The sequence below is a fragment of the Anarrhichthys ocellatus genome, unplaced genomic scaffold, assembly GCF_004355925.1.
Source record: "Anarrhichthys ocellatus isolate YVR2014 unplaced genomic scaffold, GSC_Weel_1.0 scaffold5, whole genome shotgun sequence".
Taxonomy (NCBI): Eukaryota; Metazoa; Chordata; class Actinopteri; order Perciformes; family Anarhichadidae; genus Anarrhichthys; species Anarrhichthys ocellatus.
Genome location: NW_022280035.1, coordinates 14,622,519 through 14,640,079, shown reverse-complemented (window position 1 = coordinate 14,640,079; position 17,561 = coordinate 14,622,519). Strand labels below are relative to the sequence as shown.

At 38.3% G+C, this 17,561-nt stretch overlaps 2 protein-coding genes across 4 annotated transcripts in view; both read right to left on the bottom strand.

Moving 5' to 3' along the window:
* Positions 1 to 244: 244 nt before the first annotated feature.
* On the bottom strand, positions 245 to 7,305 carry rer1 (retention in endoplasmic reticulum sorting receptor 1). Of its 3 annotated transcripts, XM_031844622.1 has the most exons (8): positions 6,830 to 7,304; positions 5,235 to 5,316; positions 4,898 to 5,002; positions 4,299 to 4,395; positions 3,551 to 3,629; positions 2,573 to 2,708; positions 2,183 to 2,237; positions 245 to 756 (listed from the first exon to the last, which is right to left on the bottom strand). In XM_031844622.1, the coding sequence occupies exons 2-8, from the start codon at positions 5,313 to 5,315 to the stop codon at positions 746 to 748; spliced, it is 564 nt and encodes a 187-aa protein (XP_031700482.1). In that variant the 5' UTR covers position 5,316; positions 6,830 to 7,304; the 3' UTR covers positions 245 to 745. The 3 variants fall into 3 exon arrangements, with proteins under 3 accessions (XP_031700482.1, XP_031700479.1, XP_031700480.1); XM_031844619.1 differs by having other exon boundaries at positions 245 to 2,237; positions 6,830 to 7,305; XM_031844620.1 differs by lacking the exon at positions 6,830 to 7,304 and adding an exon at positions 6,331 to 6,789 and having other exon boundaries at positions 245 to 2,237.
* A 1,049-nt stretch (positions 7,306 to 8,354) lies between these two features.
* The window catches only part of tp73 (tumor protein p73), a 21,860-nt gene continuing 12,653 nt past the window's right edge, over positions 8,355 to 17,561 (bottom strand). Inside the window, exons 4-13 of the mRNA XM_031844618.1 lie at positions 15,255 to 15,441; positions 14,916 to 15,031; positions 14,213 to 14,322; positions 13,599 to 13,741; positions 13,304 to 13,392; positions 12,892 to 13,019; positions 12,408 to 12,562; positions 12,083 to 12,215; positions 10,568 to 10,661; positions 8,355 to 10,210 (exon numbers count right to left, since the gene is read on the bottom strand). Coding sequence (XP_031700478.1) covers positions 9,809 to 10,210; positions 10,568 to 10,661; positions 12,083 to 12,215; positions 12,408 to 12,562; positions 12,892 to 13,019; positions 13,304 to 13,392; positions 13,599 to 13,741; positions 14,213 to 14,322; positions 14,916 to 15,031; positions 15,255 to 15,441 — 1,557 coding nt within the window. The 3' untranslated portion in view covers positions 8,355 to 9,808. The remainder of the gene's footprint in view (positions 10,211 to 10,567; positions 10,662 to 12,082; positions 12,216 to 12,407; positions 12,563 to 12,891; positions 13,020 to 13,303; positions 13,393 to 13,598; positions 13,742 to 14,212; positions 14,323 to 14,915; positions 15,032 to 15,254; positions 15,442 to 17,561) is intronic.

Genomic DNA, 17,561 nt, shown 5'->3' with positions numbered 1-17,561 from the left:
TGCTCGCACTTCTGCTAATGAATGTGGCCCGCTTCCCACAATAATTCTATGAACTTAATTTTTCTTGCGTTTCTCATCTCATCAATATAGGGGTGTTTATCGTCTGTGAAAGCTGTTCAGTGATTCATGAATTGTACTGGAGTCAAATGAATGAAATGTAGACACATGTGGGCTGATCAGATTTGTTGTTTGACCTTTAGCTCCTCCATTAATATATGCAAAATATGAGGCAGACACAACTATGTACTGTTTGAAGGGACACAGCCTCTTTAATAGCATTTGGAGTGAAAAAAAAAATTACACTTAAGTTGTTAAAATCAAGTTGTTTATAACTGTAGCACAGGAAAACAATAACATGCAGTCTATGAGAAACATATTTAATTCATCCAATCTAGAACCCAATTAACCAGTTCTGCTTGCATCAATTTCAACTGAAATGGATTTAAACACTTGGAAACAGTATGGTGGTTGAAAGAAAAAACTAAAATAAAAATAATCTCAAAAGAATTTCATATTTTCAAATATATATATATACACACAAATCCTACAGACAACCCTTTGAAACAAACTTTTTACAGGAAAATGTTTTGATCCCTTACTACAGTGCTGATCAAAGTTTAATAATGACAGAATCCCCAGCATTCTGATTAAAATGGAGAAAAACAAATCAACAGGTTTATAGAAAAGAGTGATCGCCAACCACTTCATCCATTTGTTATAATAAAAGCTCTCAATCTCTGTGTTCTTATGTTTCCTCTGCAAAAGAAAGAGAACAAAAGTTTGCTTGGAATGACTATTTACCAAAACGTTTTTCAAAGTAAACAGACTTTAAAGTACTAAAACAGCTAGTCTACATCAATTGAATGGACCCCAGGCTTTGAAACCTAGATGGGTAAATGTTTCAAAGAGAAAAAGGTCGTCGGGATAGATGTGTAATTGCTCGACTTGGGCTTGAATACTGGCTGTGCAATTTGAAGATAAAGTATATTTTGAACAATGATGCACATAATGGTCTAAAGATGTGACGTAAAACAAATCCATTGACTTGCCATATCAAGCTAAATGAAACCTTAAATAATGCAAATAAATTTGGTTTATAGGGGTGCTCAACGACACAGTATCCCAGCTCTACAAAAGCGCTAAAGTAGAAAGAAGTGATTTAAGGTAGACCACAGGCTACAGGAGACCAAATGGGTTGGGATTAGTGACACTCGCTTAAAATAACGCATTCAATGATGTGGTGGGTGGCTTAAGATTTAAGTCAAGTCCCTGTTAATCATCCATAATAATGCTTGCTCCACTGGCTATGCTAGTGAGAATCAGGTAACAAAATTTTTTTAACAAAATTGTGTGAGGTGCCAATTCAAGTTAAACAGAAATCTAAAATTATTTGGCGCTGGGTATAGGCTAATCATTTCAAGAGATGAATTAGGATCGGTGTTTTCTGCCCGTCATGAATGCATATTCAAGTTAAATGTGACTAACTTTTCCAAAGTGACTGCATGTCGTACAAAGGACTGGCTGAGACACTTGTGACCCAGAGCAGCGGCACAAAAGAAGAAATGATTCAACTTAAAGACATTGCATTTCCTTCAGCTTCCTCTTACACATTTAATTATGTCATGTTTCTAACACTATGGACTTTTAATATATAACTTGTTACAAATAAGTAGGTACCAATATATTAATCAAAACTTGGCAGATTTATTTTACTTGGGAGAAGGAGATGTACTGGAATCCCCATCATTGGAAAAAAAAAAAAAAAAAATAATCACAAATTTCACGGCAACTTTTTTCCAGTGTGGTTCCTCCTTGGCGACTTTATACTTACCCCATGGGGTTAAAAAGGCAGCATTGAGTCTCACCTACCACTGAACAATAGCAGACCAATCCTAAAACGAGGATCGGGGTCCTCAAGAAAAAACAAAACAAAAAACCCTACCCCTAAATAGACAAAAGGCAATATTCCCAGACTTATTTGATCCATGCTGGTCATATCCTCATCTGAACCATGGATCAAACTTTTTTTTATTTTTCATTTTACTGTTCCGCTTACAAAAAGGTAAATCAATCTCTAACCCTTGTCACTCCCCACTAACTGTGACCGATAAATTTAAAATGAGGAGGGGAAGGGTAAGGGGGAGATTTTAACTAGCAAAAGGTTTCCCTGTTTCGTCCTTGCCTTTGTATGTCCTCTTCCCATGTGTGAAGGGTAGGTATCTGTACTTGACCATATGCTAGAGAAAGTGGGGAAGAAAAAGAGGAGAATTAGCAACAAGTATTTCTAGGATTTGCGTAAACATTTTTTTACTTATCCCATGTGGTGGGAGTAGAACAATGATAGCTGGTATTCAGATATTCTGTATTGAACAGAAGCTCTGCATATAAAAGCTGGACATAAACACCCGTACAATATAATGCAGTCAAATAAAATGAATCCCCTTCAAAACATACGACCTTCGTGACCGATTAGATGTTTAGTTTTGTTTATGTTACACTGTGACTCCAGTATAGCTGCAGTGTCAACATATGCAGTGCACTTGTACGCATCAGTCCATGTATACTTTTTTACCTTGATCTGCCTCTTCATGGTGATGCAGAAGAGCATGATGAAGTACATTACAAGTATAGGCCAGAACACTGGCACATTGAAGGCTTCAAAAAATGTGCAAATCATGGCGATGACGATGCCTTTTGTCGCCGAATGCCTGCAAGACAAGATAACCTCAGTTAAAACAGTTTAACCACATTAGTGGAAGCATAAAATCAACAACATCCTCAACTCGTAACCAGTCATTTACTGAATGCATATGTCTAGACACTAAAGGAGATTTCATTTTGGAATTTAGCATTGTGGAGAGACTAATGTGGAAGTGTAATAATGAAGAATGGATACGTGGAAACAAATATTACAAAAAACTCACAATGAACAAAAGGTTTTTGGCTAAATTTCTTAACCTGTTCTAATGCATCTTATTTTCTCAAGTTCAGTCAACGCAGTGAGTCTGAAAACAGCTGATAAATATTTCAACGCTATTACAGCTTTCTCTCAGTTTAAAAACCAAAGATCATCGTTTTATACACGATGAAAAAGCCACTTTCCTCTCTTCCTGCTTTAGTGCACAAGAGGACAAAGAGTTTGCATAAACACATGGCGGTCAGGCAAGGTTTAACATGAACTGTGAAAAGTAGAGCACAGAGAAATGTTGACTTAATGCTCAACCGGTAGCTTTTTCATTGATACACAATTTTTATAAAGCTAAAACTGCTCAAAGATGCTAACTTTCCCGGTGAATGTTTGTCAAGCCACGCTTACAAGAGTCTAATTTAATGTCTATAGGCATGATCTATGGATGAAGTAGTGGATTAGTCAAGATGAGGATGTAAGATCACACAGCGTCACAAGCAAATACACACTTGGTAATTCAATCCAACATCTCCGTTTTGTTTTACATGTTCAAATGCATGACTTTAAAGTTGACCATGGAATTCATTTGCAATCACTCTGTGGGTGACAATGACAGGTGGCCAGGCCACGAGCTAGACTCACCAGAATTTGAATTCAGGCAATCTCCTGATGAACGGGCGGAACTCCTCGTTTTGCTTGGTGGGAAGGGATGGGCCCTCATCTGCAGAAGAGAGAGCGGTTATGGTGATATGTTGTAGTTATTAAAAAGTGCAACCTTCAAATCACGAGACCAACAACGTACAAGTCAAAACACAATGTGACCAAAATTATTATTACGTTCATGTTGTATTTTATTAAATAAAAGACACTGGTCTGAAATGTTGTTAATCTGTAATAACAATTTATGTACAAAGGAAAAGCTTATTAGGCTAAATAAGGGGAATAAACTACTTCACAATAGTTTTTTGCTTTTATGAGTCTGCGCTTAACTTCCGAGAGATCACTTGTTAATCAATAGTGTGGCCGGCACGATGACATGTTATTTCCTTGGATGTTCTAACAAGTTTGACTTTGTGGATGTTGTGCTCTTGTTTTGTTTGGATCCATAAATCTCAATGTTAAAAAGTGTTGCACACTTCCAACCATAGACAAATAATTTAAACTCCATCCTCAGATATATAAATCTACAACAGTATTTTGTTCTGTATGTGATGCAAACCTGTGTTGTGTATGGAAAAGTATTCTTAGTACTCTTTAATATTGACCATAATGTGTGAAAGTTAAAAGCCTAAATAAACAGCTAGTTAATAACACAATAGGTAACCTACTGCAAAGTAGACAATATGAAAACTGTACAAAGAGCTGATCAGATTTAATTAATTCAACTTGCCTTCGTCAAGCATTGAAGGATCCACTTTTGGCGATAGAAAAGCAATGAACAGGTTGAGATGGTAGATTCCCAAAGCATATGTTACTATATACCAACCCTGAAAGGCAGCATAAGAAACATCACTACATTAACAGGATTCATGGGCATACAGAAAACATGAATGTGCAACTTTTTTTAGTGAAAATTACACACACATATGAGCAGGAACATTTTCATGGAAACAGAACAGGCAAGTCGGCAAATTTTCAAAACACACATCAGACAGGTGGGATACAGAATGAAACATATGTACAGTCACTGTCCTCTTGTAGTGTCCTCTAAGCCAATCTTTCACCTTTGGTGAAAATCAGCACAAAACAAAGAACAATGAGCCTTAAATATAATACAATCCAGTACAACAACACCACTAACTACTAGTTAAATAATTAGTAGAGGTGAATAAACGCCTCTTATTCTGACGGTGTCAAAAAAATTGCAGGGCAAGTTAAACATTTTGGTTTGCTTGTATTACAACTATGTACAACTCTCATAGCTTACATTTGTTTTCTTCCTTGAGCAAAGAACGATGTAGTAAATTGGAAAAAACTGAAAACAATTACCTGTAGTATGTACACTCTGATCATGTAGACTGCAGTAAGTAGTAGAGTAGCTCCCCATCGCACTGCATGGAATGGTGTTGACTTGTCTAGCCATGACTGATAGACCTATAACAAAAAAAATAGAGGAAAACAAAAGATATAGCTATCAGAGGCAGAGAATGTCACCGATGACCAAGTAAGACACAACCTTGATTTAAAAAAAATAAAAAATAAAAAAATAAAAAAATAAAAATTATAATATATTTACACATGATATGCAATCCAGTATTTACACCAGAGTATAAAATCATTTAATCCCTAAAATATACATTTGTGATTTGAACAGTACACATTTTACCTGTCCAATCCGTGTGAAAAAGGCAGCAACTACAGATGGCTTCCCATGGATTGACTCCCCAACACTGTCCCCTTCTGACATTCTGCCAGCAAAGATGAAAAAGACATTTTGATTAGTGGTGCATGGATGTAGGCTTGGCTAGTATGACTGAAACACACTTTATATGTAATCTAATATGCACAAATCTAGCATCTCCCACTCTAAGCTATATTGGCTAGAATTTCAAATCAAGTTTGTAAGACAACAGGGTAGAACCTTTTCCAGCCAGCAGAGTTTTTGTGAAGAGAAAAGACACGCAAGTATTTACTTCACATGTTGTTTATTGCCTCTTTTAATCATGTTTTACTTCTTAGTAGGATTCAGCATTAAATGTAGGTCTTAAGTACAATAATCATTAATACCATATAAGGCTAGTTAAGAAAGTAATGAGTCTACTGAAATGTGTGATCCGCCGTTTGGATCTGTGAAGACCAGAATGTGTGGTCTGTGTGTTGTGTAGTTAAGCAAGTCCAGATGGGGAAGCTGTCTGACAGGTACACATAACCGGTACTAAATGATGTGTAGCGTTAGATAACGAACATGGGGAACTCTAGTATTCGTTCGGTTGAAACTAACAAGCTAGGTAACGATTTTTGTAACTTAAATCTAACCAGTGGCGACATATTTCGGCTGCTTTTACGGCGAACTTTTCAGTGATCCATTGATTTAACGAGTAACGAGTAGATCATACATTTTCCATGTAACGTTGACGTTAGTCGGTTGCCCCCCTTTAACATAGTTCGGGGTTAAGTTTCAGGTATTTTGTTACCAACTTTCATTGTGTAACCATTGCGATTACAGTGTTTTAATGGGGAATTTTGACATGGAACGGTAGCTAAAAAGGCAAGATCGTGTAGAGATGTTCGTGATTGTGGCTAACGTTAGCTGCATAGCTAGCAAACAGGCTGAAGCGGTCTGGAAGGCAGCTAATAAGTCATATTTATTACAACAGGCTCTCATGGATAACTATAGCATGGATACGATAGAAACAAAACATGCAATAACTGTGACAAACGTTTCGTCACTGCCACTATTTTAAAGAAAGAGTATTACTCACGTTAGCTTACAAATTAGCCATAGAAATAGCTAACTAGTCATCTGAAAGCGCATTGCCCTTTGGCCCAAATCATCGCCTGTATGGGTTATGTAGTTTTCGTAAACCTACAGTTCACCCCTATCAGTCCTTAAATTAATGCATGCGACTACATTTCCCTGAACTTCAGCGTAGCGCCTATTAGAACCTGATTAAAGAAAGTGTAGTTCATGACCCCCTCTATTTCCATTACAATCCATGTTGATCAAGAAAACGTTGAACTACAAGTACCAGCAAGGACTGTGACAATCTGACAACTCACTTCCGCCGATACAGTAGTACGTTGCCAACGGCTAGCCAGCTAACGTTAGCCCAGTTAGAAATCAAACCACTCCAGCAGCCACATCCGCACTCACTGAATGATACAATGGTTTTGAAATGTGTTTTAGTTTTAATACTTGTCTGCGTCTGGTGGTGGTGTTTGCAATTAAGGTGAAAATAATCAATGACAGTCATTTCTTACCTGATATGGCCGCTGTGTCACTACCCGGCTCTACCTAGCTAGCTAAACTAGCCACTTCTGGCTGTTAACACGTCAGTACTTCCGCAAGGATTCGAGCTAGAGATAACGGCAGGCAGGATAGTAGAACCCAGGCAGGATAGTAGAACCCAGAGCCCCTTTAAAGAGAGAGTCCCGTCATCGCCGTTCACTCCAATTAATCCGTTTTTAAAGCAATGGAGCCTCTCAATAGTTCACGGAAGTTAGCAGAGTATACGAGCAGCGGTAAGACGTTTAAAGAAAGATATTGTATATTATCAACACAATGGATTGATTTGTTGAATTGCTTCCTCTCTCCTGAGCTCCTAAGTTATCTGTACATTCACGGCGGAGAACCGGTGTTACGTCCCTACTGGTTTCTGGACCTACTGGTTTCCCTTCCGTGCGTGTGTTGTGTTCGCTTAACAGCTGCAGCGGTTTTCTGCCTCTGTCGCCTGATTCGTCACACATTCACAAACATATTGCTGGAGATCTAAAAGACACATCTCATATCAATTGCTGGGATTACGATTATATAAATTAGCACTGCATCACAGCCACGTATGAAGAAATACATAGAAGAAAATACATTTACGCAAAGATCGCAACAACCTGGATTCGAACTCTGGCGAGCAAAATAGTAATAAACCCAAAGACGGTCGAGCTACGCGATCTGCCACTGCCCAGGGAACGTTTTGGTTTAGGGTGAACTGAATCAACTGGTTTCCTTGGGCATCTCTCCGAACACTTTCAAACATATTTATCAATGCTTTTTCGCGAGGCTTCGACCATACACCACCAACGCATTTTGACGAAAACAAATGTATTTTTGGACGATTATAGAGTGACGATCGTACTTTGAAAATACACTAAATAATTGCGAACTCTGCAGAAGTTGCTGCTGTGTTTGTTGTCTGTAGGAGTCCGCTGCGGCACCAGCTCCACCAGCTCCAAACTGTCTTTAATCTTCATCAGCAGCTCAAAGTTGTCCCGACCACGAACCTACACACAAACACAACACATACAATAAGGCAGTCCTTAAAAAAAAATATGATAACAGAAAGCCAAACAGTGAGGACAAACTAAAACTGAGGTGACTTGTAAACATAGATAAAACAGTAGAATAGATAAAACAATTAAAAAATATATTAATACAATGATGGACTATGAACGAACAGCATGTAACCTTTCCACTCGAGTAATGTAATGTAAATAAATGATGCATGTCATGTTAAATGCTGCCTAGATTTAGTCTTTACCCTTGACAACTAACTTAAATGTTCATTCAAATACAACTCCTTTTTGACTTTGATGAAGAGACACATTAAAGGAAGGCAAATATTTTAATAGCCATGATTTTGAGAAAATAAAACACCAAACTTAACAACCTCAGAAACCACTGGACATTGATGAACAGCAATAGTTATATAGGTACATGTCTTAATGATCGCTACAAAATTGATAACAAAAAACTCACCAGGAATATGAAAACAAGCACTATTTCTATTTACATTGTTGTAATTCATAATACTGATCATAAGCACAAATAATCCTCAATTATTTTTTACTTTTAAAGCATTAAAGTGCTCATTTTTGACCAGTTGGTGGATAGTGGGCGAAAGTATGTGTGTCCCTTTGTAAAGAAAAGTGATGTCAGGTGCAACCGTACAAATTATCATCATGGTACAAAGTCAAGTAGTTACTTCCAACACATTTGACACCATTATAAATGAACTTTATGGCAATCAAGAAATAAAACTGGAATGTTGCTATTAAATATCCACAAACAAGTGCCATGAAGATACATACTAGGTTCACAACTAGCTATAATCGATATATGAGGACCTTGCCCTGCAAGGTTTTTCAAAATACACAAAGAAGGACACAAATGCTACAGTCTTGTCTAGTGTCTTGGTAAACAGGGATGTTATTGTTCATTTATTAATCAACATTCCGATTAAATCCCTGCTATTAAGATATAATACTGTTTTTGATAGTTTGTCTCAAGTGTTTTGCAATGTGTTTCTGTACAAGAACAACAGTATTTCCTATGACTTCATAAAAAAAGTAATGGATGCAATGTCCAACTTCTGATATTACGTGTTGACTGTGATTTCCATTTGTTTTCATGAATACACAATATTAATACCAAAGCCCATTTAACAATTAAATGATATGGGCGTACTTAACTAAAGGTCATTACATTATCATAGCCATTAAAAATAAGCATTACTATGTGTTTCCATAGCTGAGTTTTTACAAGATTTTCCATTCAGTTCTTTACATTGGCCGGCAAACAGGAGATACACTATTTTGAATCAAAATACCTCTTTGCAACCACATCTAGTCTAAAACATTTACAAGATACAGTATATACATTTGTACAGTGAAGGAAAACGGAAATAACAATAAATAAATCAGCTGAGAATTAATTTCGTGTATTCAAACACAAAAATTCTAACTAGAACATTTTGAATTAGTGATTCATCTACTGTGACATTCGTGCAATTGTGAAATTGCTCCATTTTATGTTCACTATGAATGTACTGGAGGCTAGTAACAAACTGATGTGCAGCTAATCAACATTCCGTTTTCCAGGAAAAAAACAGCAACATTCATCAATATGCACTTGTCAGAGTCCCAAAAAGTATAGTCCAGACCATATGTGTTTAGCATTGCCCTGATGATGCTATTACCACAGTGGTATTTGCTATTTAGACTTGAGATGTCCTTTTGTGTCATCTCATGTTCAAACTTCTGAGTGGAACAACTGTTCAAGCACAGAAAAGTGCATTCACACTGAAATGTTTGACGATCAAAATGGAACTTGATTTTCTGCAATATCAATGACTGAAATATGCCAGCAACACCTACAAGCACAATTAAAGGCCCTATCCACATGCGTTTACTTTGTAAATAGGCTAATGCTGGCAACAACATTGGCTCCAAAGATTCTCCTCAGGCTCAATGAACATCACTTTCCATGAACTCCTCCTTGATGGAGTGCCTACTACGGGACAGCTTGCAGTCGGGCATGTCGAAACCAAAGTCAGCCCAATCATCAGTAGCTGCTGCCATCCCTGACGTCCCAACAACACCTGGCCTGTTGGGGATGGTGATGGTGTGGCGGACACGAAAGTGCACAGCCTCCATGACGCGCTGACGTTGGAGTTCCCCGCTGGCAGCCCCAATGGCCGCCATGGCAGATGCAGTCATGTTGCTGCTGGAGCGAAGAAGCTGCTGGCCATGATAGTCATGGTGATGAGTGGAGGCAGGCAGTTGGAGGGGAGCAACTTGTTTCATGTCCTGCAGACCTCGCCAGATGACAAGGCGGTACTGCTCCGGTATCTTCAGTGCACCTAAATCCTGGTGACAGCACAAAGTTAAACATTGGAGGAATGTAAGAATGTAGGAAAAAACTATGAACAAAGAAGGACAAGGATGAGTGCATGTGCATCCTCATTTGTTTGCTTATAGATACAAAAAATATTGATCTATATCACTAGTGGACAAAAACTCTAAAGGGTACCTTTAGTTAGACTAGGTCAAATTATTTCCATCCTCAAGTGATTTTCAAAAGCCCCTCTCTGGTATTATTTTACGGTAACTGTTTGTTCTTTCCTTTACTGTTTCTTTTTCCGCTTTTCTCTGTTTTCTATGAAGCTCTGGACACAAAAAGTTATTTTCACTGTGAGATTGTGAGTGTAGGAAGAGAGTGGTTACCTCCATGGAGAGAGTCTGAAGATGGTAGACAGACTGGAGGCCTTGGGAGGTGAAGTAGTCAATGAAGTTCTGACAGCCCAGACTGGTTAGAAAACTGTAAGGGGAGAAAAGCAGGGCTGCTTAGACTGCCATTAGACCACAGCTACAAAGCTAAAATCAACTTCATTAACACTGATGAAAGTTGCAGCTGTGCTTGAGTAGAATAACGACTATACTAACTTGATAATTACAGTCAGCATTTATTGTTCAACAGAATTGATTATAAAAGCACCTCATTCTGTTATGTTACGTCGTTATCTATTGAAATTATTATTAGTTTAGTTCAAAACTGAGTGAAAGATTTAGCCTGAAGTGTGCTGAAACCATACAGCCTGATAGATGCAGTGGAAGTAAACTCATAAACATGCATTTATATTAATGATTCATAAGGCCACTCTTGCTTTGATGAAGAACCTTTATTATAAATACATGAAATGTTAACGTTATGGCAACATACAGTGTAAATGAAAAAGAAGCTAACTGTACAATTTAACTGTACAATAAACATAACAATCTAGAAAGCAAAAAGGTGGACAAAGTCTGCTGTATCAAAAAAGTTGAAATTGCAAAAGCAAAGTCTAAGTATTAAAACAACTGCACTGACACATTATCTTAGAAAAAATAGGAAAAAACTTTAAAATTAAACAGAACTTATTAGACATCGGAAGTTTCTTTTGAAGAAAATTCGCTGTAGTGCATTGCAAAGGTGGGCTGTATACACAGTGACAGTGTGAATGATTTTAGTGTATGACACACAGTTTGGGCTTTTGGGTGACATAACAAACCCTCTGGCAGCCATAGTGGAGGTCTACAACTCTTGAGCAGCTTGGCTGTATGAGCAGAGTAAATAGACATGATTAACATGTTTTTGAATGGGAGCTGACTTACTTAATAGGAGCAAGCTTAGGCAAGAACACCATTTGTTTTGTAAATTACTTTTCGCCAGCCAACAAAGACAAGACAGACATTTTTAGACATATCTCGTACTACTGGTGGCAGGACAGTTGTTATATCAAAGTAGCCAAAGTTTGGAAACAAAAATACCAATACACACTTTTCACTTTTACTTAAAACATTACCAAATTACCCTTCTCCCATAACACAACCTTTCAAGGTAATGCCTTTGTTTATTTACCCCCCAATTATATAGAGAGATTATTTCCATGCAGCCAATTCCTCAATGGACCTTCATTAAGGCACCAGCCATGGTTGCCCGATTTGTGATGTAATGGCAAGCCTCTACAAAGCAGCCATAATCAAATCAAACTGACTGCATAACACAGTTCAATCTAGACACATGTTGCTGCAAATTAGGAACTTCTCCAAAAACCTGTTTGATCAAATTTGTACGAACATGGTCTAACAAACGAGCTGTTTTTGGTATCAACATTTGAATTTAACCCAACAAGTGCATCTGATTGTCTGCTGGCCCTTTACAGGAGCATAAAGAAGGAGTGTCATTGGAGGGTGAGGTACCTGACAAGGCTGGGGTCAGGGTTATACGGAGGGGGCGGGCTGCAGTGGGAGGCAGACACTATAGTCTGACTGCTGTGTCCACCATTCATATCACCATTTCCCTGCATGTGGTGGCTGTTGAGCATGTTTGAACCTGTGAGAAAGGGAGGGGTGATCAATGAAATAATGAGCGGCAGAATAGCACAAAGAACTGAACTATAATGGCATAAACAGGCTCTGTTTGCATTGATATTTTCTGATCAGAAAACTTTACAACAAATTGGTTTGAAAAATGTGCTTTGTGAGTACGTCTGATTTGATTTGAATCACATATATAGATACTCACCCATATGCGCTATGGAGGTGGGGGCAGTGTGATGCTGCTGGTGCTGCTGCCCCACCAGCTGGTTGACAGAGGGCGATTTGTTGAGGCCTCCGTGGGCATTCTGTTTGTTCATGTTGGACAGTGGAGAGTAAGGGGAGGGGGATGCTATATGGCTCCTAGAGAAAACAGGAGAATGTGACTGAGGTTAGAGGAATGCGTGTCTGTGTGTTAGTGAGTAAAACAGTCAGTTTGATGAATTCAACAAGACTCTAAATGTCCAATTTTTGTGAGGTTTATTCTATTACATCCTTCTCTTTATTTTAATCACAGACTTCAGCTAAAAAAAACAATAAAGAAATTTGAGTTTTTTATATGCCTTTTTTGTTTTTGTTCATGTGTTTGGGTCAATCAAATCTTTTCAGTCACCTTTATGGACAGTATGTGTGCATGTTTACCAGTAGCCGTCTGTGTGCTTGTGCATAGTGTTAGTGTTGGATTGACTCACGGTCTCTGCAGAAGTTGCTGCTGTGTTTGTTGTCTGTAGGAGTCCACCAGTGGCTGCGGCACCAGCTCCACCAGCTCCAAACTGTCTTTAATCTTCATCAGCAGCTCAAAGTTGTCCCGACCACGAACCTACACATAAACACAACACATACAATAAGGCAGTCCTTAAAAAAAAATGTTTCCAGTGTTTGATACAATGCTACTCTCTTCTAGTCAAGAGATTTGTGATATTGATCAAATTTACTTGACTAGGCATTGTAGCGTAAATATTTCCACATACGAATATGAATGAATTTGGCAATTTAAAGGTCTAAAATCTCATATATCAAGTCTAAATCATCTGTAACTTATGTCTGTATTACACTGTTAACACTACTGTCATGTCAAATGATAAGTGTGTGAAAGGCTCTTACGGGGATATAGTAAATCTCTTCTTCTCCATGCCGCCTCTTCCTCATGTTAATATTTGGACTGGGAATATTTGGAGGACTCTGTTTGAAGTCTGCAGACGACAGAATCAGAATTATGATTGAGCAGGTTTCTGACACATTTCAAAATCGTATTCAGATTGAGGACCAAGATATCTTGGTTGATTGTTGAATGTAGACCAACAGCCAGAGAGCAACATCTAAGTATCACGACATATAAAAAGTCACTATTTAAATTTGTAGTTAAGATGAACGTGTTGTTCAATTTTATTCAACTCACTGCGCTTGTTGGCACTGCCATTTTTGGCCACACTTTCATGCAGGGCCTGTTGTTCCCTGAAGTGGTCCTCATCTGCTTTGCGGTCTCGGCCAGGACACGCACATATCCGACCTTCAAACGACCGTCTGCCCAACACTTGACCGCTGCAGAGATAATCGGGGATAGGAAATATACTCAAATAACGTTTGTTAAGAAAATGCAGGTTCTCTAACAAGGCCAAGTATCTTTTTACTTTTCAGTTTGACTTTAGCCTGGTGGATCAATGCACTGAATAGTCTCACGCTATACTCTTTGGCTGCAGCCAGACTGCAAAATTGTACATTATCATGGTAAATGGCACTGAATATTGACTATATGTAGTAATAACAGTGTGTATAATGTGATATGTATAATATTCTGCACTTTCCATTGATCTGTAGGTTGATGGGTTTTGTCCTGTATCATTAACAAGTATGTACTGTTGTAAAACATTTGTAAATTCATAAAATCCAAATACCCGGCGCAAGAAAGAATCAAAATAAAGCACATGACAAAGAGCTGAGAATTGCTCGTTTGATTAAAAAGAGAGACATGGGTTGAACTGTCTGCATATGAATTGTGAATTGTTGACTTACTCTCTGGTTTCCAAAGTGATGATGATGAGGATGGGTCTTCTGTTCATGCCGCCCACACAGCTGCTGTTGCACATGAAGTTATACAGGAAGGTGGTGAACTCAGTCCCCACCTGAAACACAAAATAGAGAATAATTGGCTGTTTCGAAGTTTTGTTGGTTTAATAACACTTTGTTCAAACAGTTTCTATCAGTGTGCGTATCTGTTCGCTAGCAAACATCCCGTTTTACAGATAGATTTTACAGTAAATATGCTAATTCAGCACTAGAGGGCAGTGTTGCTGTGCACTTTGATGTGAGGCGAGACGATCATACTCTGCATTAACCTCCCCAGGTGCAATCACAGTCATGATGATTTCTCACTCTTGCACTTGTATGGACATGCTCGGCATCTTTATTTATAGATGTGCTTCTTACGAAGTACCTCGGAGAAATTGACTGTTTCTTTGAGCTTGACCGATCCATTGTGTGTCTTTTAAAACACTTAGGCTGAATGTACAACATGATAGGGATATCTTTCAGATATTGAGATGGATGAAAATCAACTAGGATTCACCTCATGGGTATACTTCATGAAAAGAGTAAATATCTCAAATATTTTGTACATTCACCCATAATTTGTGGTGTTTGAGGTCATGAGTCCCGTCCCTAAGCTTGCAATGCATTGTGTGTCTCTGTGATCCACAGTAGCTGATGAACCACCAACCTGTGGAGCCTCATACGGCAAGAAGACACTCTGCCGTCCAGTGACAGGATCATCCACGTACTGAGAGAGGTTATTCCCCTCTACTCGGATCAGGTGACTGGCCGGGGCTGCTTGGCCTTTGACGAGAATGATGAAAGAACAGGTAAGGACACAGTTGGTTGATCGAAGTCAAAGCATCACGGATAACAGACAGTCTTGGTTATTAAATGTCATGTCATTCACTTCATCGCCCTTATTTTTTCAACCAACTACGACAAAATAGTTTGGGGATAATGTTGTCGACATAAAATGTCCAGGTACAGTCAGTTATGGTCAAAGGACCAGGATTGTTTATCATACCATCGTTGAAGTCTCGTCCTAGTTCGTGGTTGGGGCAGCGTTTGACCACTTCTGTGACGTGCTCCGCCTTCTTGTAGATGGGCATGGCTCTGATGATGCTGCCATGAGGAGGAGAGGAGGACAGCTTGATTTGGATTGGACAGGTCTTGGCAATCTGACAGTAGAGCTTCTTCAGCAAGGGAGAGTACTGGGTGGGGAAATAACACACACAGGACCGGAGAGGCTCAAGTCAGTGGTCTGGGTTGTTGTCACTAGCAGTCAGTTGCATGGGAGTGTGAACTAAAGCTTTGTCCAACAAACTGCAAAATGCAAAATCAGTTATGTCTAAATTTGCATTCCCAACTGCAAGAAATTGTACTTTCTCTTTTAATTTTAAATTCTAATTTACACTTTAGGACATGAATATACATAAAGAATCAAGTTATCAAGGAAATAGCGAGTAATGCCTTCTTATTTACATTTTTTCAAACAGCCTACTGCAAATTAAACTTAAAGACATACAAACTGAGTTTTTTGTCTTCTTATGTAAATGCTCTCACATAGTAGCTATGAATAAACTAAGGAGGGAAAAAAGGAGGGAAGGGTTGGTTTCAAAAGGTGTGCACTGACATCTTAGCAAAAACAATGTCTCTGGAGGTGGAATTGTTGTTTAAAATCAAAAATTACATTTGATTTAAGCCATTACCTTATCAATGAGCATGACAGCCAAAAAAGTATTGAAATGAAAACGTGGACAAATAAAGAGCTAGTTGATAATACGATGATAAATCTGTGGGTTGTGACCACAGGGCACTATAATTATCACATCAAATTATGACTAAGGAACAAATTTTGTATTTGGGGAAAGAGAGAGCATGAAAGGAAGAGGAAAGGGAAAATACACGAGGACTGTTAAACAGTCAGCAGTACATTTTTCGTCTGCGTAGTAAAGGTAATTACTGTGTTATTAGAATGAACAACTAATTATTATCCAGCAGACTGGGTTTGTTAGTATAATAATGTGAAATGCTACAGCTGGGGGAGGAGAAGTGGAAGTTCAAAAGGACAAAAAGGAAAAAATTGTTGTGTCTGAGAATGTGTACAAGCTGAAAGAAAACCTTAATTAAACGTTTACCACTGGTACTCAGTTACAGTAAAGTTCAATGAAAATATTCTGATCTGTGCTAAAGCCAAATCTTCAGTGATTCCTCAGTTTACAAGCATTTACACATGCATGCATACATGCATGTATGTGTGTAAATACCAGTAGACATCCAAAGACACCGGGACAAGGGATGGAGAAGCCTTAACATGCTCCAACACAATCACAAAATCTCAAAAATCTTCCCTGTAAAAATCAAACTGAGACCTTCAAGGAAAAAACTGAGAAGACAGTTGTCCTGCATGGACTTGCTGCAGTGGGCCTGAATACAAATGTAACAGCACACCATATGGCAGAAATACAATACATATCAAGATGTATGTAACATTTGAACTGCATTTTGCCACGTGGTATTTCAGATGAGAAAAAGTAGAGACAAACCAAAAACACGAAGAGAGTCGAATGAATGGCCCTACTCAAACTGAACCATTACACGATCTGCATCTTAAACCTCAGCGTAACCAGAATCCCATTTCAAGCATAATTTTTCCATTTTTTATCTGGTAAATTTGATTATATTATCCTGGGTTTAGTGATGCTTTTATGCAAGACAAATGTGAGTTTGATAGATGAGTTGGAGTTAAACCCTGAACCATATTAACCAGATCTGTTAGCCAAGTATCATCCATCAATAATCAAGGATTTTTAGAAAATGCAAAACATATTAACTTGGAAGCCACCTTCCACCAACTTCACCTTTCCACAAAAAAAAATATTTTACTATATATATATATATATAAAATAAATTGAATGCCTGTATTACAAACTGGCAGTATGGAGTTTGACAGAAATAGGCCTTCAGGAGGCAGTGAGGGTCTTTCCAGTCCCCAAAAGTTCTGCTAACCCCGAGTCATGTCATGCTTTCCCCTATGTTTCATTCTACACCTTACTGTTACTTTGAATGTCCAGTTAAGAGTTTTTTTCTTTTGGAAAAGATCAGGTAAATTCTTCAAATTGAAATGTAATAACTTCTTTAAATTTCCCACTGATGATCCAGACTCTGGTTTGACTCCCAGACACCAGACACAGCCTCTAGCCCAATGACGGCTGGGAAGGAGTCATTCCAACAACAACTGCTTGGATTCCTTGTTGTGACACCGTTACTAAGCCCCTTAAAACCACACACACACACACACACACACACACACACACACACACACACACAC